Source organism: Boleophthalmus pectinirostris, unplaced genomic scaffold (genome assembly GCF_026225935.1).
Source record: "Boleophthalmus pectinirostris isolate CB_2022bp ecotype Guang Dong unplaced genomic scaffold, ASM2622593v1 HiC_scaffold_1, whole genome shotgun sequence".
NCBI classification, from domain to species: domain Eukaryota; kingdom Metazoa; phylum Chordata; class Actinopteri; order Gobiiformes; family Gobiidae; genus Boleophthalmus; species Boleophthalmus pectinirostris.
The window spans coordinates 27,294,674-27,321,991 of NW_026570970.1; the positions used below are offsets into that span (position 1 = coordinate 27,294,674).

General features: G+C 37.9%; 1 protein-coding gene across 1 annotated transcript in view; it reads right to left on the minus strand.

Annotated features, from left to right (window-relative positions):
* Nucleotides 1-27,318, minus strand: part of lrp1bb (low density lipoprotein receptor-related protein 1Bb) — a 378,766-nt gene that overhangs the window by 287,614 nt on the left and 63,834 nt on the right. The window contains exon 3 of the mRNA XM_055149901.1: nt 2,326-2,445. Within this exon, the coding sequence (XP_055005876.1) occupies nt 2,326-2,445 (120 nt within the window). The remainder of the gene's footprint in view (nt 1-2,325; nt 2,446-27,318) is intronic.

A 27,318-nucleotide genomic window follows, 5' to 3' on the forward strand; every position in this document is an offset into this window, starting at 1 on the left:
TTCTTAAAGCTCACAGGAGTTGATTTTGCGAAATATAGCATCTTTTAAAGCAGGGGTCATCAAACTAAGGCCCTATGAGGCAGTCCTCAAAAGTTGTCATGTTTTTTTTTTTTTTTTTTTTATTACTTTTTGGCAAATAGTAACATGTCTGGGTCCTGTACTTTGTTGATTTTTTTCAATTAAAAATATATATTTATTTGAAGTATTTATATTTAAATAATGAGATGAAATATTTACATTTACTGCTGAATTTTCATCACCTGACTAGTTCGAGATCAAACAGTGACAGTCAATGCACACACAGACTACTGTAGTGCATTTAAGGACAGCAAAATGGCGAGTGTTAAAGTACGAAAAGTTAACAGAGAGTGCTGAGTTTTCAAAGAACAGTGCACTACCGATTATTTTTTTGTTCAGTATAAGGGCCGTGCAGTTTGTTTGATATGTAAAGAAAGTGTGGCAGTTTCAAAGAATATAATCTGCATCGTCACTATGAAACCCGCCATAAAGAGTATACTAGCTTGCGAGGGCAAACGAGAGAAAATAGGATTCAGCGGATGAAAGGCTGACTGGTTGCTCAACAGCATGTATTCCTTCATTGGCCTACCCAACCCCGGGCCCCCCATCACAGTCAGGGCTGATAATGTGGCCTCCAGAGAAAAAAGTTTGGTGACCCCTGTTTTAAAGTGTCAATTGCTATGGCAACAGTCCTAATTTTCATCACTCTGAAAGCCATGGATAACAAGCAAAGGGAAGTGAATTGAAAGGAAATAATTACCTTTACTTGGAACACTTTTTGGTTGGCTATTTACATTCGTGTGAAACTGGGCCACTGGTTAAACTTTGCCATTTTAAATATTGAAGCACAGACTTAAATGGGAGATTGAGACTGTTGAATTATGAACAGCACAGAGCATACATGATGTGCCAGAGCATATATGTGTGTCTTATATGAAGCCCTGCTGCAGACAGATGGTTGAATGCACTGAGCTTCCTGCTTATCCATATGAAGGAAGTGTGGCCCACGGAGCACCATAAAGGGTGTTCAGGGAGAAAAGTAGAAGGATGTGCCAGTCAATACACTCATTTTTACAAGACTGTATAGTCACAGCTGAATTATACTTTGTTTACATTAAATAAAAATGGCAAAAGGTTTTATTACATAATTATATAGTATAGATAAATGTTTCCTGCTAGTCAGAATTAAGATCGAAATTAATAACTTCCTGATAAAAAATACCATAAACCAGCAAGTGACAATATTGAATTAGGACAGACCTGGGCATTGTCCAGCTACAGCCACATACAGCCCTTTGGTTGACTCTGACCAGCCCTTTTAAGCTAATTTGGAATTACAAAATAAACATATTTTCAAATTTTACTTCATGCATGGACTAAAGCTGCATTGCTTTTATTTTAGGTGTTTTTTTTGTTTGTTTTTTTTTATTACATTTTTTGTAAGGCAACCTCACTTTTTCACTTAGTAATGGCATAAACTCTTACCATCATCTTGTCCAAACAATGCTATTTACTCCTTTTTATAAAGAAATACAATTAATATTACGCAGAATTGAGTTTAGCATTTTGGCCTTACCTTCCACAATATTTTCTGTTTTTCATGTGGCCCCATGGAAAAAAATAATTGCCCACTCCTGTCTTATAGGATCTCTAAACAGCAATCATCGGAAAGATCCAAAAGTAAAATATGCAAATCTTTAAGGATGCATGATATATAGGTTACAGTATCGGCATCGGAGTGTATCGATACACATTCTTTGATATCTGTACCAGCTAATATTGATATTCAGTCCTGATATTTTTTCTCATTGCCCCATTGTTGTAATTGTTACTTTAACTTTGTGAATCTCGGTATGAATTTTAAAAGCAAAATATCGGTTATAGGCCACAGCAGCAGGCAAAATGACAGATATCGGTATCAGCTCAGAAATCCATATCGGCCCCTTTACTACTAATACTGTCCCTGATACATTATCACACATTTTACATACCACTAAATCTTCACATTTGCCATTGTAATTTTACCTGCCCCATTTTAATTATACAGGCCTAATGTAATGATGTCATCTGAACCCTGGCATTAAACACATGTACATCTATCATTTCTTAATTGTCTATGTATGTGGATTTGTGCAGTTTATTTAAAGTGTCTATTTTCCTAGTCTGAAACTCTGAGCTGACAAGAGGAAAAAGAGTGCGGGAAAGATTAGATAAAAAAGGAGAAGAAAGAGAATATAAAGGAGAAGAGAAGACAAGCTGTACACAAACAGAACTTTCTAGCCCGTTTAGTAGCGTAAGTAAACCCACCTTGACAGCTCGTGCCATCGTCCCCGACCTCGAAGCCGTCGGCACAGAAGCAGAAGGTGCCGTTCCTGGTCATGATGCAGCCGTATCTGCAGCGGAGCTCATGGCACGCCGACAGCAGCTCTGCACAAAGACAGGGGGTATATATGGTAGAAGGTCATGGAGGAGAGGAAAGCTGGAGAAAGAGTTTAAGGAACAGGAATGTCACGATAACAAATTTTGAAGCACGATATGTTGCTGAAGAAAATGTAGAGGATGGACGATAATACTGACACTAATTCATACCACTGACGCAGTAACTCTAAAGCAGATTTATGCCACAAAAACTATTCTAAATCTACAATATTGTAAAATCTTTAATGAGACCTTGTAATGAGTCTACATCTCAGATCTTATAATATAGCCAGAAAATAACCACAAATGTCCCAGTAGTGCAAGAAAATGTACATACAATAAATACTGACCCCAAAAATATACTGTTCCAGCTTTCATATACTGAATGATAAGTCGATACAGAAATGAACATGATAGGCCTTCTTTATTTTCATGACTATTTATATTGTAGATTCTCATTATAGGTATCAAAACTACAGAAAAATGCATATGGAATGTAGTAAATAAAAGCAAACCCAAAATAATTCAAAACTTGTTTCTGATTTTGCTTTTGATTAACATTCATTGACCCTGACATGGCACACCCCAGTACCCCAAAACCATTTCAGGTGACTTCATCATAAAGATCACTAACACTGAGAGAAGGGTTTGTGGTGCTGTCAAGAAGGCAAAGGGTGGCTGCTTTGAGGAATTTGAATCTGAAAAAAAAAAAAAAAGTGGAAGGATGTCACTTTGTTGTCTTTGCTACAACTTGTTTTGTACATTTGACATCATCCATATGGATCTAAAATGTAAAAAGTAAAGAAAAACAACACTGACTAAGAAAGTATGTCTAAACTTTTCTCTGAATGTATACATGAGAAAGGTCATGGAGGAAAGAAGAGGTGAACTAGGAGAAGAGGTTTTGATTTTTGGGGAAATTGCATTCGGGTCCTCTCTCATTGCGCTCTTTTCATAGACTTCCTTATCAGTGAGAGCAGGGAGGGACATTTCAGCTGACCGCTGGACTTTTCAATGGAAAGGCAAATTAACAGAAAGTGCAGGGGATTAAATAGTGAAAAATACCAATAAAAGTACACTGCATTCCTTTGTCCGCACTGAGACTATTGCTACCGAAAAGACATTGCAATCATACTTCCCAGATTTCTAGAAAAAATACACCCAAGAAAAATAAGTGCATGTGTAACTTTTCAGGTGGATGGTCGGTCATCTGCCTGTCTTCATGGTGTTATTACTTTGCCTGGAATTCTGCACAGTATGGCATTTATTTATTGCAATGCCCAAAATACCTTGACAAAAATGCATTATTTCTATGAGCAGGGTCGTCTCTCCAAAGATCTGACCTGTAACTTGGCCCTGTGTGGCGACACCTGCTTGTGTTCATGTACAAATTCAATGCCAAACCATGGAGCAATCTGGACAAAGCATCTCCATGGATACAAGCAGATGTTGGACAAACCTTCTCCCCAGAAAAGTTACACAATGCACCTTTAACTTAATCGTGCACAGCTATATGGATTCTTGTGATATTTGTGAGCTCAGAATCCATCTTGGCATGGGAGGGGGAGGTCAACCAAGTTGTGGACAACCAATCACAGAGCACCACTGAAGTCCGTGTGGACCAAACAGAGTCATGATGCTCCACGTTCTCCTTGGTGCTTTGTGTTGAACTCAGATTTAGATTCAAAGAGCTACACATATCAGTCTGGCATGACTTATAGCTCAAGTATTTCCACCTCTCTGCATTTACCCAGCCGGATTTATCAGCCGGTTTCACTTTGTAGAAACTGTCTGACCTCGCAGTGTTAGAATTTGTTCACTCGATGGTAGGTGGGTACTTTTCATCATTTAATCAATCGCTGCTATTTGGTCATGACATATGTAATGTGCCGCTAACGGGGCTAACTGGTATATTAATCTTTTCCCAAATCCCGTTGGAAGAAGGGCAGTAACGTCACCAAACATTCTCTTTGTTCCGGCTTTAAATCCTTAATCTGGGGAATCTTTGCCAACACTGAATATATGGCTCTTCGCTGATTGGCTGGTACCTGAACTTGCACTTCTGGGGTTTTTGCGAACCATCTAGTGTATTTTGATTCCTGACCTAGTTGCTGGAGAGAAATGAAATTGAGCGTAGGCAGTAGGTGGCGCCAGCCTGGCTAACATTTACCATGATGACGACTGTAGAAAAAGGGACTTTACCATGCTTTGGCAACATATTAATCCTATTTTATGGAACAAACTCAAATGAAGACAAGCACTCAAACCAGCAACGAGCCCTTAAGACATCTGAGGTACCTTGTCTGTAATTTTCAACGAAACTAGCCACCAAATTATGTGGTTTTACATTTGACAAAACATGAGTGGAAATAACTATACATTCTAATTGTGTAAATGTTATATTGAATAGGACATGATTAAGCCACACTTACATCATATGTGAAATAAACATGCCTTGATTTAAACACATAAAAAGCATGAAACACTCAGTACAGACATAGTCCCTTTTATAACCCGTCACCACACCCCCAGTCAACTCCCCCATAACTTGGTGACGATCTAAATTATACATGCACTGTGCCGACGAGAGCCGCTCTGTAGTAATAGCAGACTATGCGCTCCTGTTACTCTTGACACGCTGATTGACTGTCGCTCCCAGGAAGAGTAAGAATACCCATTTCACCAGTATTTTTAGTCGCTGATAAAACTTTAGTAAAAGGAACAAAGACTGAACAATTATAGTGCTAAAAAATACAAAATGAATGGTTGAAACTAACACTCGTATATCAAAGACTTAGCTGCGATGATACAACTTTGCTAGTACTTTAATTTGAATTGATTCGAGACAGAAATGCGAGTTTTATGGTTGCTTGTGCTGCCGCTTAAAATCATTACTAACTAAGGATGATGAGAATACAACATTGTCAGTCTCTTGATTTATAAAGTTGAAAGTTTAATCCATCAATGCAATATCTGTGTCTAAATGAAATGGCATACATGATGGAGTTTGGAGGGGTCTCTGAAATATAAATTGAGCATCGTAGAAACTGTCAGTGATAATCAGTATTCGCAATGAAATAATGTTGTGAAGAAAAATATGACATTCAACAACTACTGATGGAACTATTTCATTATAATTCAAAGTTCTCTGGGATTTTTGCCAGGACTTTGTCTAGCGACCATCTGTTTGCAGTGATGTATGGGTAGCACAGAGAGTCATATTGAAATGCTACGCTCATTGTCCAAAACCCAAAAGTAAGTTTGTTCGCTACACTGACAGACACTCAGGAAATAACTTATATACAGTAGTGTCTTGCTCATGTCTCACTGGTCCACATGTAAAAAAATGATATGATGCAAAGGCCTATCAGAGTCATCAGTAGTATAAATATACACAGTGCGGGGAATTAACTGAACATATACTGAGAATACAAGTTTTGAGTACCTGTTTTTAAGTACAGAACTCTTTAATTGTACAGTATTCAGAATACAGTTACTGTCCTAAAATCAACAGAATACATTGTGGTACTCGAACACACAATTCAGGCTTTAAACTGCACATAACTAATGAGAAAAAATATGAAACATCATTCATGTGGTGAGTGGATGTTTGAGTTTTCCTTCTCCGGTGATAGGAAATGCATAACAGACAATGAAACAAATATAAAACTGTTTTAAATCCTACATTGCTATGCTTTACTCTATAATTTATGTGCAACTCTACGTGAAAGTATTCTAAGTATTCAGAAGACAGTACTCTAATAGGACCATGTATATGTTACAAAATACATTTTAATTCAGGTATTCTGTATTCTGTAACTAAACACATTTTCAAAGTATTCTTCCCATAACTGCATATACACCAAAAATCTGACCATTATCTGATTTGGAGTTATCAGACTATTGAAATGCCTTGTAAACTGTTAGATCTGATATAAGTAATCTGATTTCTTTTGCGATTGTTCAGACCGGTGCAAGTTTTGGCAAGGAAAATGATACGAAAAAGACAAACTAATGTGGCAAAGACAACAATTAAAGAGAAAATGTTGAAGGAGTTGTTTTAAAAATAATTGTATGTTGCCTTCCAACAGTTACTCGAAAAATCCTTTGTTAGAAGTCACCAATTGTTTTTGATGATCAGATTTCTCTTGACAAACACACCTATAATCAGATCTAATTATCGAGATATCTGATTACATTAGTTATCGGATTTGTTTCTGGCCATATAGATATACCCATTCACACAACTGATAAAAAAGTGCAATTACTTTTTTTACTTTTTTACCATGATATTTGTCCTTGGTAGTCGAAAGGTCCAGATCGACCAAAATCCATGAACCACATGCCAAGTCTCCCAAAGTTTCTTGCTAAAGTTTGAATGACAGGATGCCTCATTTTGGGGCAGGACTAAAGGTGAAGAAGATCGAGCAAACAAAGATTTATTAAAATGATAAACGGCCAATAGCCTTTGGTCTTCAATTACCAGGGGGAGGCAGGTTTATGATTCAGTGCTCTCAGGTCAACAGCAGGTATAAGGCTGGAGAAGCGGGGGATTGTAGGTAGATCTTTTAAGTTTCTTTGAAGTAGAGATTATCCAACTGACGGGTCAAATGCAAAAGGACAAATTTCAATAAAGTATATAACCTGAATTCTATGTATAAAGTCATGAACAAAATATGTATGTTAGTGGGTGGTACAGTCCCTGACAAAAGTCTTGTTGCTTATCCATTTTGTAGAACAAAAGCTTATAACCTGACTTTAAATTAATCGATTGGTTTTAGAAATGTCTCATATGAAAGCTAAAACCCTCCCAAATTATGCTCAATATACTAAAATAAATTTGCTTCACTGAAGAAAGATTGATCATTTAATGAACACAGAAAGGTCAGATTTTGGAAAGACAAAAGTCTTGTCGTCTTGTCATATGATGCACCCAATCCTAGATTACAGCCTCACCTGTGATCAGTTACTGATCAATCAATTAGTGGGTGTGTATAAAAAGAACCCCAGCTCACCAGACCTTCACATCAACTGCAACTTGACCTCTGACAACATGCCTAAGATCCACCCTGAGACCAAAGCGTTAATTATCAAGAGGCTGAAGACCAGATCCACTGCTGAGGTGGCTGACACCTTCAATGTGTCTCAGCGTCAAGTACAAAGAATAAGAAAAAGATCTGAAATGACTGGAGATGTTTTTGACAAGCCCAGGTCCGGCAGACCCCGCAAGACAACTGCTCAGGAGGACCGTTTGTTGATTCGAAAATCCAAGGCCAGCCCCTTTTCCACTGCAGCAGAGCTCCACCAGGCCTGGTCACCTCAAGTCCCTGTGTCAACCACAACAGTTTGTAGAATTCTGTCTCGAAATGGCCTCCATGGTCGAATCAGTGCACAGAAACCAGCACTAAACAAAAGGCAATTAAAAAAGCCGTGTGGCATTTGCCAAGGCCCACAGCCTGCTAAAAGGATGGACACTGGAAAAATGGCAGAAGGTGGATTTCTCAGATGAATCCTCAGTTAAATTACCTCACAGCCGCCGCAAATATTGCAGGAGACCTACTGGAGCCCACATGGATCCAAGATTCACCCAGAAAACAGTTAAGTTTGGTGGCGGAAAAATCATGGTCTGGGGTTCCATCCAGTATGGGAGTGTGCGAGACATTTGCAGGGTGGAAGGCAATATCAATAACCTAAAATATCAAGAAGTATTAGCTCCTCTTACATTCCCAACCATAAAAGGGGTCAAATTTTGCAGCAGGATGGTGCTCCATCGCATACTTCTATCTCTACATCAAGAGTTTCTCAAGGCGAAGAAGATCAAGGTGCTCCAGGACTGGCCAGTCCAGTCACCAGACATGAACATCATTGAGCATGTCTGGGGTAGAATGAAAGAGGAAGCATGGAAGGCAAAACCAAAGAATCTTGATGAACTCTGGGAGGCATGTAAGACGCTTTCTTTGCTATTCCTGATGACTTCATCAACAAATTGTATGAATCATTGTCGAACCGCATGGATGCGTCCTTCAAGCTCATGGAAGTCATACAAGATATTAAATATGGATCTCACAGCACCACTACTTAATTCACTGACGTTATGCAACATATTTTTGTATTTGAAGTAAATTATTTGTTCAGTTTTCTGTAGGCGACAAAACTTTTGTCTTGCCAAAATCTGACCTTTCTGTGTTCATTAAATGATCAATCTTTCTTCAGTGAAGCAAATTTATTTTAGTATATTGAGCATAATTTGGGAGGGTTTTAGCTTTCATATGAGACATTTCTAAAACCAATCGATTAATTTAAAGTCAGGTTATAAGCTTTTGTTTCTACAAAATGGATAAGCGACAGGACTTTTGTCAGGGACTGTAGAAAGCCAGAATACCCACCAACCAAAAAAATAGACTTTACTGTACATTTCGGCATTATTTGAAGGTCCTACATTATACAGAATGGATTCTTGTGCTCTTTAAGCCATGTTGCAATGCTGTTACCTTCTCAAAACCATACCTGGAGTTGTGTTTTGTTTCATTCACACATGAGTAATCCTTTATTATTAGTTCGTCTACATCTTAAAAGCTCAAAACATTCTGTTCCACCTTGTCAGTCATGTAGTGGTTTTCAAGTTAACAGCTCCTTTTACCTTTCGCTCTGTAGAGATTGGAAATTCCAGGGCTGAAATCATTCAAATGATTCTAGTGAAAGTGTATGGAGTTTAAAAACACAATGGAGCACTTTCTGTATCACCACATGACATCACAAGGTGGAACAGAACATTTTCTGTTTGAGAGAACTCTAAAAGTGTAAATATGCAGTTAAACATGTGTGCATGAAACAAAACAATAAAGCTTCAATGCTAATATCATCTCCAAATAACCATTCTTTTTGCCAGACCAGTGTGTTGAAGTAACAGATATTGGCAGCACAGATCTTTAATATGCATCAGCTATGTTTGCATATGCAGGATGAAGATGTGTCAAATACAGTGATATCTATTGTATAGTATAGTTTGCCCATATGGTACACAATCATAGACAGTGTTTGGCCTTGGGGCTCCAGCTGACTGCCGTATCTGAGGTGAATGTGGAATCATGAATAAATGTGATTATTTATACATTATGCACACATTACAACAGCACAGCTTTCATTTCTAATTCATATCTGTGTATGCGCATAAGCATCTTCATTCTAATGTTTGCTAATTGATATTCCCACTTGAGGTTTGTGAGCAAGTAGCAGTTTGGTCGCCCATGTATCACAAATAGAATGAAAATAACACATATTTTTGTCCAGAAAGAATTTAGTGAGAGGATATCCTAAGCTTTCAAGACACAGAAACATTTTGTTTCTATGTCTGTTCAATCCAAAACTGGCATAGGATATCAGAGCTGATACTGAAAAATTAGCTTCAGCTTTGGTTCAGCTGTATTTTATTTATTTCTAAGTCATTCTATAGATAAATAACAGCGACATGACACAATTGGATGAGTTTTGTCTTATTTTATTTTTGGTTTTTTTGTCAGTTTCTGCTTTGGTATCAGTTGGTATCGGATAGCAGATACTTAAAGCCAGAAGTATTGAAATGATTATCGGAATTTAAAATTCTGGATCAGATCATCCCTAATAAATATGTGGTTGTTTGCTATGCATTATTACATTATCTAATACCTTGGTGAAAGTCAGTGCTTTCATAGTTATTCTATTTCTTTTAACATTGGACCATTAACAACAGATGTGATGTTGAAAACATGCTGAAATAACTGTTTTCTGTCTTACTGTCTTGCTAGCATTAATATAGCTGGTTGCTTTTAAATGGCAGGCTGACAACTATAAATGTCTTCGATGGCATGATACATTATACATTCTGAGAGATAGCCCGGTAAACACCACAGCGGAGGCTATATACTGCTTCCTGATGAGCTCTGAAACTGAAAAGTGCCCACCAGCGCCCGGCCTACAGAGAATTTCACAAAGTCTGTTTTTATCTGCACCACCCTGACCTCAGCTTACCTCCTGGAGACAAAACTATTTCCAAAGCACCAAACAAGTCCCAAAGGTCAGTGAGGTTCTCAGCAATTCAAAATGTCACTGTAAATGAAATGAGAAACCAGGCTCACTTTATCAGTCAATACAATGGAGATGAGGAGAGGATCAGCTGACATAGTTTCAATTATTTGGGTTATTCTTTCCCATTCTATTCTTCTAGGGTTGTCAAAAGTATTAAAAATCAGATACTAATCAATGCTAAGAGTGCAATGCTAAGTGTCAATTCACAGGACATAAATGAACCTTTCCTGAATGGCTTTATAATGATCTTAAGCTGTATTAGAACAAGTACAAGAGCACATAAACTAGTATAGGCCCATGGACCACTATGGAACCTATGTGTCTGACTAAAGGATTACACATATATATGGCCACATGGTGATATAAAAGAAAGTACTATTTTTTTAACATTGAAAAAGACATAGTGTTTAAATACATTATTATTATTATTATTATTATTAATTTTATCATTATTATTATTATTATATCTGTTTGAAAAAAAAAATATTGTGCAACACTACTTGTGCGCTGTGTAACTTTTCTGGTGGAGGGTCTGTCTTCTGATTTTCTTCATAGAGAAATGCTTAGAATGTCCCACAGTATGGCATTACACTTATTTATCTCTACGGAGACAACAGGTGACACCAGAGGGCCAAGTTACATGTCAGATCTGTGGAGAGGCAAGCCCACTCATAGTAAGCAAGGTGCTAGGGTGCAAGGCATTTACTCAATAACAACCCATGTTACTGAGTAAATGCAAGATGGATATATTTAATGCCACACTGGGACATTCCAGATGAAAGAACAACATCTTCATGTAGACAAGCAGGTGGCAGACCCTCCACCAGAAAAGTTACACAGTGCACCTTTAAGAGCAAGGTCACATCTTCAGTCTTCCATTGCTTTTATTAAAGAGGTAACATAAAAGTCTAAGAAGAATAGTGACAAATATTTTTAATTTGGATTAAAAAGGAGAGAACACATTTTTTTACACCTTTACTTTCCAACACAAACCAAGTACACTTTAAAAGAAATTAAACTTTAATTCAACAACAACACTTATTTTCACAAGCAAAAGCATGACTGTTTAAGACACAGTTGCTGTTAAATTGCCACCTCATAGGAATTGAATTACTATCTCCAATACAGACTAGCACACTGATATGGGGCTCAATATTGTGTATTTTTCTTTATACATACCCAATATTAGTAATTAATTCCTAGATGGACTTATGTACTTAAAGGTGCACTGCATAACATTACTAGTGGAGGATCTGTCATCTGCTTGTCTCCCATGGAAATGTTATTGCTTTGTCTAGTTAGAATAGCACTACGCTACATTACAATTCACATCTGTGGAGATTCGTCCCTATTCACAGAAGGAATTATTGTATTTATGAGCAATAAAAACTATTGGATGGATATGTTTAATTTCTACCAAAGAACATTCCAAGGAAAGCACTAAAATCTCCATGGAGACAAGCAGCTAGCGGACCCTAAACCAGGAAAGCTGTACAGTGCACCTTTAAACCCCAATATCACATTTGCTATTTAGTTATAGAACAAAAAAGAAATATAATCAAAGACGAATACTAGTATAACATTTAGTCAGAGTGTATAATTACTGTTTTCCTATAATTGTGTACATTCTCTAAAGACAGCTCTATGATTTGCGGAAAAATGTCACAAAATTGTTTGCCACATAACAAGAAGGCTTCAGATTTCAGCTTGAATTTTAACTTGTATAACGACATTTGCAATTACAAAACATCCAAAAAAAAACAAAAACACACACACAAAAAAAACCCTTTCTTTTATTTTATGCGGGTTTAAATTTTACAAGTCTCACGTTGAGTACAAAAAAAGCATAATTTTTCCATGACTTGACATTTTAAATACAATTTTTGTGTATTTCCAAGTCATATAATTAGCACATGTTTTGAATGTGAATGAAAGTGAGTGGCAGGATTAGTCTGACGTTTGGATGTTGAAATAATCTTTAGCCTCTGTGCAGGTGAAGTTAGTCTGGCTGGGTGGGCACATTGTCACAGTGCTTCCTCATTCTACCACATTACCATATGAATATCTCAGCATAAACACACATATGCACCTTTTGGACCACTGCTTCTTGTCTGTCAATCAAAACCTACCACAAAACAATAGCAAAACCTTATATGATGTATTCCATTTTCATATTTATTCAACACACAAACATAACATTTAAATCAATATTCGGAGATAATACGTAGTGAACGGAATGGTAAATAGCCACAGTGTGTCAGACTGCAAGCTAGCGTTTGACGGGGGGGTCAAAAACAGAACGCATCCCCGACCAATTTTGTTTACTCACCCGCGCCGTTTGCCTGTGGACCCGGAGTGCCCCCAGCATTATTATTCCTAGCGTGGCGCGGTAACTAGCATCTCGTTCCCCCCGTCGTGAAGCGCTATGCAAAATGACTGCACGCTGCGTTAGAGATATTCACCGCTAATCCTCATATCGGCTCAAAGACACCAGATGATCAGCGCTCCCTCTTGGCAAACAGTGGGTATGCTGGAGGGATTGTACATCTGCCATGGATCCAGCACTCATATATATCTCCAGCCACACAGCCAAACCACAGAACATGAGTCAATATTATCTTAAGTTCACATGGCAACGCGTGTTTTGCACTCGGCAATTATACTACATGTGATACAGGCATATGTGGACAGTGGCTGGTGAGATAGTATTTTGTTTAAATTTAGCAATTCTTTCAGTCAGGCAGGAAAGTTTGTTTACCTGCTTTAGATGTTTCAGCTATTTCCTGTAGATTTCCTCAGAAGCGTGGCAACCCTGGCATGACCCTGGCTCTCCATTTAATGAACTGAAACAATGGGTCATTCACGCTGAAAGCAACAAATACCCATGCTAGATCAGAGAGGCTGTCGAAATCCACAAACCAGATCCAAGAAGCATAAATCGTGACGAGGGAGCATACACCTTATCACACACACGAGGAAGGCTTCACTATAGGCTGTGTTATTAATTTAATTCCAGTCAATCAAACTTCCATTACAACTTCTGCTTCTGTAGCACAGCAAATTATTAAATTAAGTTGCAATCTCTAGATACAATTCAGTACACATTGGAAGTTTTATATTGCATATGCATTGACCAACACTAAGTACACAAGCAGTTTGGGAGTTTTTAAACGACTTGAATGTCTATATTTTACTGAAAAAAAGTGATGCAACTTCATATTAGTTTGATTTAACCATGTCTTAAAATGAGGAATGGCTGTGGTAGCATTTGGGCAGAAAATTATGAACCGTCAAAGAGATGGAGACACATCTGTTTTTGTGTCTGCACATTTTGGGGAAGAATACAAATTTGAGATGGCTGCAGTGATTGGTGAATTAGATATTAGTATGTCATGAAGCGATGCAATGGCAAAAAACAATTGCAGGGGGATTGGATGTTTATATCAGATACACGTTCTGTCACAGCGAGATACACTGGACTGTCTAGATTTGAACAGACTACTCTTGATTGATTAATCGATCCTAATAAGAGGCACTGCTCTGTCTGTGGCTTTGTTAGACTTAAATCTGAGCTTTGTTTGAGCACAATCTGATCAGAAATAACTGATTTAGCTGTAACTACAACAGGTAAGATGATTTGTGCTGTTAAACATGTGCCTGTCAAATAACATTACAGTCACAGGCCAACTAGCATTAGCCGACAGTTTTTTTTATTTAGACACTCTCACCTTTTTGTTAAAAATGTAACTCCTAAATAGGACCATGAATGCTCGTGATTCTCTCTTTTCTTTTTTTTATGTGTGCATTGTGTCACCATGGTAACTCCTGAAGATTCTGCTATGTACCCTCCAGAAGCCACTGCAAAGTATCAATAGTGAAAGGGTGCATGCCTACCCACAGTGCACTGGTGCCCTAGATCACCAAGTCATGATAAACACCTGTAATTGGACAGCGTCAATAAGAAAAGTGTAATGTCATACTGTGGAACATTCCAGGAAAAGCAAAAAAATCTCCATGGAGACAAGCAGGCAATGAACCTACGAGTTATAATTTTAAGGTTATGTTTACACTGAAACGAATTACTGTATCACTGCATCAGAAACAATCTGTGTCCAGACATGTCGTTTCTGTGTCCACAATCAAAGCCTTCTGTAACGCGAAACTGCCTGAAACGCTAGTCACATGACTAGGATGGCGTCACGTTGTCACGATGTCACAATGTCACGATATCACAATGTCACGATGTCACGTGACGTACAGGAAGGGGAGCACCGTGTCTGAAGTTGCAGCAGCTGATTTTGAGCCAAAGAAGATGGCAAACGTGAAAGTAGTAAATAGCTCTAGCGACGTTCTTTCCTGTTTGTCTATGGTTTATTTAAACAGTTCTGCACATCACATGACTGATGTCACGAACCCAGTGAATCAGGAAGGCGCAGTTACGTGGTCCAATAAGGACAGCAACTAGAGCTCCTCCGTCGTCCACATAGTGCCAGATCAGATCCGTGCTCAGCTGAATTCGTGGGAGCTGGCAGCACAAGATCGTTCCATCTTTATAGCTGCAACAAAAACAACTCGAATACATGCTAGTGTGGATGGGGCCTAAGTTACTCCAAACTTTTTTTTTCATAAAGTACATAATTGTATTTATTGTTTCCTCATGTTAAAAATCAACTACAATATTGTTTCGAACTAGACACAATCATTTTCTAAGGTTAATTTAAAATAATCAAACAGCCATGAACAATGTCATCAACGAGAAGAAATCTGTATTTTTCCCAGTTTCTGACAAGTGCTGTTCAGCTTGATATCACAGCAGCAGCCCTGTGTAATTTCCACTATAGCACGGCTTAATTTACCATAATCAAATGAATCAACACCATGATTCCAGCAATCGCACAAAATTAATTCCATCTGTTTTCACATTACTGGAGTGAGACAAAAAAAGGTAGGGTGAAATGCAAAATTAAAACCCGTACGAGACAGCTGATTATCTGCTATCAAATAAGAGGGAAAGTACTGAGGGGCTTCTTCTTTTTCAGTAAGTGATTGGAAAATTGTGACGTCGATGCACAGCTGGTGGAGCAGAGCAAGAATACAGTCGTTTCAGCAGGCTTTTGTATTCTACAGTACAAATGAAAATCATGCAGCTATTTTCAGAATTAATTGGAGTATGTTAGATGTAAGAAACAGAATTGATGAATCAGATTGATTTAAAGGACCCATATTACACTATTTTCTGATCTTAAAATGTCATTTCCTCATCAAAAACATAGAGTTATTTTTTGTTTCATTTACACATGTTTAATACACAAATCCTGCATATTTAGTTCTCCCAAACAGAAAACACCACTATTTTTTAATCACTGGGATAAATTCAACCCTAGAACTTCTAATCTCCATGGAACAAAAAGGTAAAAGGCAGCTGTTAACGTGAAAACTAAAACTTGGAACAGAGCATTTTGAGCTTTGGAGATGTAGACAGACTAAGGCCCCATCCACACTAGTATGCATTTGAGTCATTTTCGTTGTCATGTTCGTCCACACTAATGCGATGGAAAACAGCTCCCGAGATGGAACGATCTGGCCGCCAGCTCCCACGAATTCATCTGAGTACGGATCTGACCGAGCACTGTGTGGATGCCTGAAAACAGTAATATGCTGACGTAGGAGCTCTAGTTGCCGTCCTTATTGGACCACGTCACTGTGACTTGCGCCTTCCTGATCCGCTGGGTTCGTGTCATTGGTCATACACACTCTCAGTCGCCATATTTATCTTAAAATCTAATGTTCAAAAACAACTGAACCTTGTTGTCGGTCCATGAAAAGACTGTTTTCATGCTTGTCATCTTCCTCGGCTCAAAATTGGCTTCTGCAACTTCAGACACGGTGCTCCACTTCCATGTTTTTACCTCCCATGTGACGTGGTGAGGTGACGCCAGCCTAGTCATGTGACTAGCGTTCCAGGCGGTTTTGCGTTACTGTGTGGATAGGGAAGGCTTTGATTGTGGACACAGAAATGACGTGTCGAGATGCAAATCTTTTCTGATACGGTGATACGGGGATTCATTTTTTAGGATTAGTCAGACATGTTTGAATGAAACAATATACCACTACAAGCATGTTTTTGAGGAGGTAACAACATTTGAAAATGGCTTAAATCTCGCATTTAAAGGTGCTACGATCAATTCAAATATTAAGTCAAATATTCAATAAGAAAAAAGTAAACTACAACGCAAATACAGTCGGCAAACAAATTTACAGACTTGAAAAATAATTGTGACAATATATCAACAGGTATTATAAAGATGAAAAATTAGGACTGCTGCCGTAACAATTCAATTCACAATTCAAAATTACACTTTATTTCTGAATGGTCAAATGTACTCAAATTGGCGCCCACAACAAATACCAGATTATCTCACATAACGGTTAGTATAGCTAATTTGACATACTGCAGGAGTCTAATGTTGTATTGTCCTAAAGCACAATTTGTGGATCAGTAGAAATGATAGTGCGAGCCTCCTCCCTCACAGATGGTTCATGGTGATGGCACGCTCTGCACTGTACCCCTCCAGTGCAAACATGCATCACCGCGGGCACAGGGAAGACTAATCCAAGGCTAACAGTCAGATTGCCCCATCTGGCCTCATTACCAAGTCTTCCCATTGGAGACAGCATTGGACCTTTGAGTCTATAGGGCCTGCCTTCTCCCTTACCTCTGTTTGCAGTCAAGCCCTTTAATTAATGTGGGACCAAATTAAGATGCGCACCCGACTCGCAAGGTGCACCCATGGGTTCCCACTCACACACCCTATAATGACGGGATATATTAGCAGCTTAACCCATTCGTCAGCGCTTTGAATGTGGTTGGTCTCCTATGGGTGGCAAGAGTGACAAGATTGATTCCAGCATGCAAAATGTAGGGCACAAAATCTCCAAGGTTTTCGAGTTATCTGGAGGTACACTCGTGGAAGAAATATTTGTACAAGATGGTGTAACACTCCCAGAGCATGGTCTATTGACAAGGCTTTAGAAAGTTATCAAAAGCAGCTTAAGTATGTCAGCTATGATGTGGCATGGAAATGTCCAAAGCATACATTTGAGGAGGAAATTGAGAGATACAGGAAAACCTACATGCATTTTTCAGTGAAATTGTAATCCCTTCTGCTGAGATGAGGGCTCAAATGTGACAGTAAATGTTGTTAATCCCTCAAAGCACAATTTGTGGAGGGATTTGCGAGAGCTGGGGCCCTGCCAAGCTTTTCTGACACGCACTTAGACATTGCAAAAAGAAACATGGTGCGCGTGGGTGTCAAAAATCTTCCAGCAAACAATAAAATTTTAATTCAGAGCCACTCCTGAGGAAGAAAATCTGCGATAATAGGATTTGATGACACCAGATTGTTTCCCCGTATTAGGGAGCGTAATGACATGAGTGACAATATCTCGGCAGACTGTGGAACAACAAAGTAAGATGCATGAAATATTGATTAGCCAGTGTCTGCTGTTGTTTATCTGATGCACACTCCAAGCTCGTGCTCAACCTTAGACACTGCGCTTCCAGGATAACAAGCCTAAAGGAAGTTCTCAGGCAAAACAATGCACCTCAAACTTCACAAGTTCGAGTACTTTGTGGAATGTACATAGAAAACACAAATGCAAATGACTGTACTATTGATTGACAGTGTTTTGTTCAATTCAGCATAAAAGAAGAGAGAGACTTAAAACTTTTTATATTGTCCAGGGGTGACAGTACATTGTTTGTCAACTGACCCACAGGTTGGTGGTGCAATTCCAGCTCCTACAGATGAATGACTGTTGTTGTGCACTGTTGGGCAAGTTACTTCAAAACTCTAATGCCTTTTTTTTTTAAATTATTATTATTATTATTACTTGTTACTGACATTTCAAAGTAATTTGTTACATTACAGTATTACTGTATTTAAAATGTAAGACTACTCTACTATTGCAGTACTTTTAAGTTACTCTCACCAAAATAACTGTCGCTGATTGTCAAATAACAATCAGAAGATAACAGTGAAGATACCAAAATTTTGTGCTGTATATGGACTAAACCAGTTCTAAACCAGGACTAAATCAGGACTAAACCAGGTCTGTTGTCACTGTTGCTGTGTCCCTGGGCAAGACACTAAACCCATATATATATATATATATATATATATATATATATATATATATATATATATATATATATATATATATATATATATATATATATATATATATATATATATATATATACATATATAGCTATATATGAGCTGGCTTGCATCTTCACAAAACCTATGTTGGCCTGAAGGAGGGCCACCTGCTTGTTTCTATGGAAATCTCTAACAATAACTAACAACAACAATGGCTAACAATATTTAATGCATTTAATGACAAGGGTGGCAGTGGCTCAGTGGTTATCCTTGTGTCCTTGGGCAAGACCACCCACCTTGTCTATGTAACCAATGATTGAGGTGATTGGAGGAGCCGACGTTGAAGATAAGCAACACTAGAGATAGAGCAATATATCAGCTGGCTGACATATCAGAGTAATATGTGCCCTTTTTAGTGTATCACTATTGGCCATAAATCTCCAAGGCCAATATTTTGTTTGGCCCAACCACCAGTCAAAATATGCAAGGAAAATATTTACATTACTGGTCAAAAACTTTAGAACACCCTAATTTTTCCAGTTATTTATTTCAATTCAAGTCATGCAAGTCCAATGAATAACATGAAAGTGAAGTACTGAACAGTCGAAATAAGATGAAAGATAACAAAACACAAGTCCAAGCTCTGCCAAAACTACCTCAGGAAAAAAGAACAAGATGGTGAGTTTGAAAACATGACGTGTCCAGCACAGTCTATAGATTTAAGCCCCATCAAGCTGGTTTGGGATGAACTGGGCAGAAGAGTGAAAGTCAAGCAACCTACAAGTGCCACACATTTATGGGAATTTCTGCAACAGACTTGGGTAAGAACTTTCTCAAGAATATTTCTATTTCTTTTGTAAAAACCAATGCAAAAGAAAGAGTGTGTTCAGCCAAAAGTGGACACTTTCATGAATAAAAAGTTTAGAATATGTTTTGGTCAACAATAAATAAAAAATGGGAAAGTGTGGTTTTCTAAAACTTTGGACCGGTATATATGTGTAAAGCTTTGTTTGGACTCTCCAAAGTGGGTACAGCAAAATGTGACAACACTGGACTTTACACAGTTTGTGATTAAAAAATGTAGATGAGTTTGTACTAAATTTAAATCTGATAAATTGGGAAAAAATCTCAATTTACCTTAAGATATTAAACATTTTGCCATAGAAATATCCATACTAGCTTCTTTTATTGTGTTCTATTCTATGTGGAAAGTTAGATTTGCAAATTATCTTGTGCCGCTTTAAATTACAACCCAACACTCGAGTTAGAGCCCTTTTTGACTTGGCATTGCACTTATGTCTGCCAGTGACCTTGTTCGAATACAAAAACATACAAAACACCATTAAAATACAGGCTTTATTTTCTCTGGTACACTGAATTTCGCAAGCCACAAATGCAGGACTAAAATGCACTGTGTTATGCCAGAAAAAGGGAAGAGCGATCACTTTGCCCACTTACTGCAAATGTTCCATCCATTAGAGGCAAAAATTTAATAAATATGCTAATACACTCCAGTCTGCAGGCCCACTCAGTCAGCAGCGACGTTTGCATCCTACTGTGAAAGGCTAAAAATACTACGGAGCAGGGTTGGGGCGGCTCCCATCGCAAAGGAGAGCTTCACTTATCACGCTCTCCCTCACCTCGGAGAAAAATGCTGTGTTTGTTTGCCGTTGTAATGAAAAGTTAATCATGTGAGATAATTGACTGTTGTCCGGGGCGACCAGCGGGGAGGGGAGGTGCGTGTTTGACAATGAACATTTTTCAGGCGGTGTTCACATGTTGTAAGAGAAAACACATATAGATAGATAGATAGATAGATAGATAATGCATTTCAGTGAGATTTTTGAAACCTGAGGAATTATACATTACATTTTATTATTCATTCAGTACAGCCAAATTAAAAACCCAATGAAATAATGTGAAAAATATCCACCCTGTAACTTTTTGTGCTTGTGTGGCGGATACCTCTGCTACAGCTCCTCAGTGTTAGTATTATTTATTCATTTCATTTACATTAAGTTAATTACAGCACACATAATTTAATTCAATCCCTTTATTTAGACTTGTATTCTAATTTGGGTGCACACATTTTAGTTAATATAAGTCTACATTATCATTTACACTTTTTTTTTTTTTGTTCGTTTGTGTGGCCAGACGGAAAACCCTTGGCAGAGACCATCCAGGCCAAACAAATACTATACTATACTTATTTATCTTAATTAATTAGTAGTTTTAGTTAATTATTTAGTGTAATTCTCCCCTCTTGTGTTCAGTTTTAGTTGGACCTCATGTATTTAAACACCCCTATTCTTTGTCTGGTTGGGATAGTTTTGTTCTGTTCAGTTTTATTTAAGTTATCCCAGTTGGACGGAGCTTTTTTATTGACGATTTACCTAATTTGAGCCTTTGTTAAATTACATCTTTCTTGACTTTATTAAATTTAAACTTATTTTTATACCTTGTCTTTGTCTTTCTGTTTGGCCCACTACAGCTTTTCATCATGGGAATGTTCTTGCTTTGACAGACATGTTCCACACTATGGCATTAAACTTCAGAAGAGGCAGGACATGACGCCGTGACGCTAATTTACTGATCCCATTTAGATCTGAGGCTGGAGTTGTAAATAGGAGACGGATGATGTCTGAGGCCTCCGTTTCTAAGATGTTGGGAAAGTGACATTTCAGTAAACGCAGTCTCAAACGTAATTCATTTCATGTTGTATTTGATCAAATGTATCGATACTGTGAATGCTCAAAAGGAAGTATTCTTAAAACTAGGTATTCTTAAACAAGTATCTATTTAATCTAAACAGTAAATAAATAATAGCCTAATATAAAACATGTTATATACTAGAAATAAGCACATTTGTATCTATTTTAAGCAATAATTACTTAAATCAAGGTGAAAAATAAGGTGAAAAATCTTGCCATGAATACTTGAAACTAGTGTTTTCTGCTTAAAACAAGATTTGTGTTTTGTCTTGTTTTAAGAAAACTTGGTAAGTGAAAATTTCTTACTGCAGTGGAAGATAATTTCACTGAAAATACAACATTTTTTATCTGAAAATAAGTACTTTTTTATGTTTTAATAGGCCTTTTTTGCAGTGCAGATCAGCTCGGTGGAGAGGCTACCTCACTCAGTCAGAGTAAACACATTTTTCAAGGTATTTTTGCTGAAATGAAAAACACCTATCATTGAAAAGAGACATACTGTGGAAAATTCCAGGCCCAATAATAAAAAAAACAGACAAGCAAATGGCTGACCCTCCAGTATAAAAGTTCCATCGTGCACCTTAAAGTGAGCTCCTATAGTTTTATATTTTAAAAAGAACCTAAAGGTAGTAAACAGCAGTTTGCAACTTTATCTCCCAATTAAGATTAAAAGACCAATAAAAACCTGGTATTCATATCCTACAATACCAGTCAAACAGAGCTTTGTCACGTCCACATCAGTAATGGCATTTCCTCTTCACTACACTTCAAACAATGTGCTCCAGTGGAAAATATAATTCACATGTGCACATATCTCCAATCGCTGCCTTTTTAAAATAGGACAAAATCATTCGGGCTTTGATAAGTTATGCTACGACAAGAAATCACTGCAGCATAAATGTCCATATTAGCCTAAGGTGGCAAAACTGGCTCCACATATTTTAGATTCAAATATTGGAGATTGCCTGTCAAAGCAAAGTGCTGGCAGAGGCACCTCATCTCCTCTACATTCAATACCACTCTAAGGATTATTTCAGCAGACAATTTCCCCCTCGGAGAATCTGGGATGGTCTCGGAAACTGCAATCAAAAATGAAGTCAGGAGAGTCGAGATTAGAAAACGCGACAGAATTTTGACTAATAATTAATTTGTGGGAATTTCACAATATCAGAAGTAAAGATGTGATGGCAATTTGAATATCTAATTTGGAGTAGGTGTGAATAAATGTAAGTGATGAGATTAAAGCTGTTATTTGTGAAGACATAGGAGTCAGAGTCGATTTGAGCTTGCGGGGTGAGATAGGAGTGGTGCAGTATTATTGCAGTATATTATTAGGATGAACAGTTTCTATTACCATGTGTCACTTTTGTCTAATTTTCTATAAAACATGCTCGATTTACAAATGAGTAAATCCCTCAGTATTGGAAGTTATACTGTTACTTGGAATAATCTTTTACGGATTTTAGAAGTTGGTATTCAAAGGCTTCAAAACTTTTGATCTCATATACATACAAATACATCTCCAAAATGCTCTGTTCCACCTTGTGATGTCGTGAAGTGGTAGTTTCCAGGTTAACAGCTGCCTTTTAGTTAACTTAAGTTCAGTAAAGATTAGCAAATCCAGGGCTGAAATTATCCAAATGATTGAAGTGGAAGTGTACGAAGTTTTAAAACACAGTGGATCATTCGTTCATTTGTTTTTCAAAATAAAACCAAAAATAAGAAAACGAAAAAACAACTATTTTCTTCATTATTTGTCTCCAAAACCAAAATGAAAAAAAAAAAAAAACAGATGACAATTTTTTTTTTTCTTTCCAGTTTTCAATTTTGTGTTTAAATGAATAATGGAAAAAAGAGATAACGGTCGTTTCCCTTTTCCGTGACTTAAACTGCGATGCTGGACTTTTGTGTTGCATGCGGACTAGACTGAACCAAGTCTAAACCAGGTCTAAACCAAGACTAAACCAGGATTAAAACAGGACTAAACCAGTCTCAGTCCTGGTCTGGTTCCTGTCTCAATCCCAGTTTGGTCCCGGTCTCAGTTTTGGTTTCAGTGCTGTCTGGTCCTTGTCTCAATCCTGGTCTCAGTCTCTATCTAGTCCATGTCTCAGTCCTGATCTTGTCTCATCTGGTCCCGGTCTCAGTCCCGGTCTCAGTCCCGGTCTCAGTCCTGGTCTCAGTCAAGGTCTGGTCCCAGTCTCGGTCCTAAACCAGGACTAAACCAGGACTGAACCAGGAATCGTTACCCGTTTTTTTCATTTTGGTTCTGGAGACAAATAATGAAGAAAATGTTTTGTTTTGTTTTTTTTTCCCCGTTTTCTTATTTTTGGTTTTATTTTGAAAAACGAATGAACGAATGATGCACAGATTTTCCTGTATTACCACATGACATCACAAGATTGTGGAGCGTTTTCAGTCTGAGAGAAAAAACTCAGTCTAAATATGCAGCATTTGCGCATTAATCATGTGTGAATAAAACAAAACACAACCCCAGACATATTTTTGATGAGGAAACAACATTATAACATAGAACAGAAAATAAAGCAATATAAGACCTTTAACTCATATTGCTGTAAAGCGTTATATTGACTCAAGTAATTGTTCTTTGTGTACAACATCTTAGGTCTGTAGTTGAATAAATGTATATAAGACGTCTTTCATATGATTGTGTATTTTTATTCCTTATTCATTAGCAGTGGTTTCAAAGACAGGACACGAGAACAAAATGAAGCTATAGAAATCAATCAATATATTATAACAGTGTCAATGTTGTGATTAGTATGTGAAACAGAAAAATCATTTGGCAGCAGGGCAAAGCAGTTTTACAATAGAACACATTTAGAGCATTTCAGTAAAGAGTATTTACGCAGGAGCAATTGGAAACTATTTGATTAGACCTGGCACCACCGCGGGTTTAATTTACATTCTGGAGAAAGTATTTAGAGAAATAATTTAGAGGTTTACCCAAACAGACAAATCCTATCAATCCATTTTCTAATTGGCACCAAGCTCCCCTTTATCCCTGGAAAATAACTGTGTGCTACTTTTTCACAAGCAACCGAATTACTAACAATGAAAGCTCTGTGTAGAATTGCCAATGTTTTTGTTACTGCAGTATGAGCTGATATTACAGACAAATGTAAGAAACTGAATATAACAAATGATTTGGACATTAAAGCTGCCACTTGTAAGTTTATGTGATTTCTTTCAGGAGTTGGAGGATGTGAAGAAGACTGCCCCCTCCCCTCACCTGGCCTTTGTTCAGTCTCACCTGAGCTCTTCTTCTGTCAGAACAAAGCTGCTGCACAGATGTCAGACAGCAGAAATGTGGACAGCATTTAGTGGTGATATGTGAGAATACATGTCAGTCCATCTAATTGCATATGTTAAACTTAATAAGTAGTTTTATAAGGGACGGAAAAAGAGGATTATATTCTATGGCTTAAAAAGACCCAATAGGCTCTTTGTATAGACATGAACCGTGGATCTTGCATTGACTACTGCCTTGGTAGCCGTCTTGGTACAGGGATACTGCTGCTTTAAATGAATGAACATCAATCAGGCAATATCATTGTTTCCCACAGGCCAAGTAGTACTGTGTTTAGACCTGGTTTAGACCTGGTTTAGTCCTCCTGGTTCAGTCCTGGTTCAGTCCTGGATCAGTTCTGGTTTAGACCTGGTTTAGTTCTGGTTTAGTCCTGTTTTAGTCCTAGTTTAGACCTGGTTTAGTCCTTCTGATTCAGTTCTGTGTTCAATCCTGTTTAAGTCCTGTTTTAGTCCTGGTTCAGTCCTGATTCAGTCCTGGTTCAGTCCTGCTTTAGTCCTAGTATAGTCCTGGTTCAAACCTGTTTTAGTCCTGGTTCAATCCTGTTTTAGTCCTGGTTCAGTCCTGGTTTAGTCCTGGTTCAGTCCTGTTTTAGTCTTGGTGTAGTCCTGGTTCAGTCCTGTTTTAGTCCTAGTTTAGTCCTGGTTTAGTCCTATTTTAGTCCTGGTTTAGTCCTGGTTCAGTCCTTGTTCAGTCCTCCTGGTTCCATCCTGTTTTAATCCTGGTTCAGTTCTGTTTTAGTCCTGGTTTAGTTCTGTTTTAGTTCTGGTTCAGTCCTGGTTTAGTCCTGGTTCAGTCCTTGTTCAGTCCTCCTGGTTCAATTCCTGTTTTAGTCCTGGTTCAGTCCTTGTTCAGTCCTCCTGGTTCAATTCCTGTTTTAGTCCTGGTTCAGTCCTGGTTTAGTCCTGGTTCTGTCCTGTTTTAGTCCTGGTTCAGTTCTGGTTCTGTCCTAGTTTAGTCCTGGTTCAGTCCTCTTTTAGTCCTGGTTCAGTTCTGTTTTAGTCCTGGTTCAGTCCTGGTTTAGTCCTGGTTCTGTCCTGTTTTAGTCCTGGTTCAGTCCTGGTTTAGTCCTGGTTCCGTCCTGTTTTAGTCCTGGTTCAGTTCTGGTTCTGTCCTGGTTCTGTCCTGGTTCAGTCCTGGTTTAGTCCTGTTTTAGTCCTGTTTTAGTCCATGTTCAGTCCTGGTTCAGTCTATATGCGGCACAAAAGTCCTGCGTCTTCGCTCGCTGGTACAGTGAAAGAACGCGGTCAAGTGACGTTCAGTGACACTTTAGACTATGAAAGTCCTATACCAAGATGGCTGCAATATTAACGCATGCCAAGAAGTTGAACGGGAGATCTACCGTTTATATTTATGAACTCTTTGCACAGCAGCACACTAACTAGCTCACTTTTTCTCAAAGCTAACAGTCACTTTAATTAAAATCGTAAAATATAACATAAACAACCTATTAAAATGTATTAAAACAAAGACTACCCAATTATTTTAAATGTAGGCAATTTTGTTTTGTGAGGTTTTAATATTTATTATGTCTAGTATTATAATTAGGACTGAGACACAAACATCTACCTTTCTAAACAAACTGTCCTCCGGTGAAATATTCATTTTATTTTTGTAGTATTTAATGTTCTATCATTGACAGCAACTTGCTGTCCAATGGGTAAAAATGCGTAAAAAATTGTAAAAAAGTATTGTGTTAAAGCCATTTTATGTCTTTATTTATAATAATAAATAAATAAAACTGAATTGAATATTGTGATTGATCAAAATGAGAAACAATATTGCCCAGCCGTCTGTGTGTTTAAGTAAAATATTGGAAAGTAACAATATGTAAGATTTATACTTTAAACTATACCACAATCATAAAATACCTTCACAGTGTCAGGTCCAAGCGAACATAAGCAAGAGAGAGAGAGAACAGGGAGGTGGGACAAGCGAAGAGGAAGTGAAAAGTTCAACCAAAACTGAGAGACCGGAGAACACCAAAAGGAGAGGTCATCTAAGCCGTAAAAGACTCTAAAGTACTCTGACTTTATCCACCCTCTCCTCAATGACAAGCCTTTATAACAGTTCAACATTGAAAGACTTTGGTTCAGGCACACTTTTTACAGTGTACAGGCCCACACGGACAGACCCAGCTCACGGGAGGCGCGCGAATCGAGGTCATCTTAGACAAGTTTTCACGCAACCAGCTGGATCCTTAAAACTTCTCCTCTGCTGCTACTGCTTATGAATATACATGGCACTTAACTCCCGGGAGGCCTTGGATACGGAGGTGCCCAGATGGAAAAAAAAGCACCACCAAACTCCATTTCACCTTCACAAAATTTAGCTCTTTACTAAATCTAAGGCGGGTGGCAGCGCAGTGGGATCTTTGTATTCCTGCCTGCACCTGCCAAGACAAATGTCAGGCTTAAATAAACAGGGAGCAGCGTCAGACTTCATACATTATGGCAAAGAAAGGCCCAGAAAGTTCACAGTGAATACACGGTTTCGCATCTGTTTAGAGATTTCAAAGCAGAGGTGAGGAAACTTTGTGCCCATGTTGATGGAAGAAAAAATATGTTTGCAGAAAAACGTATTACACCAATATATGATTCTATGTATATGACTTTCCACT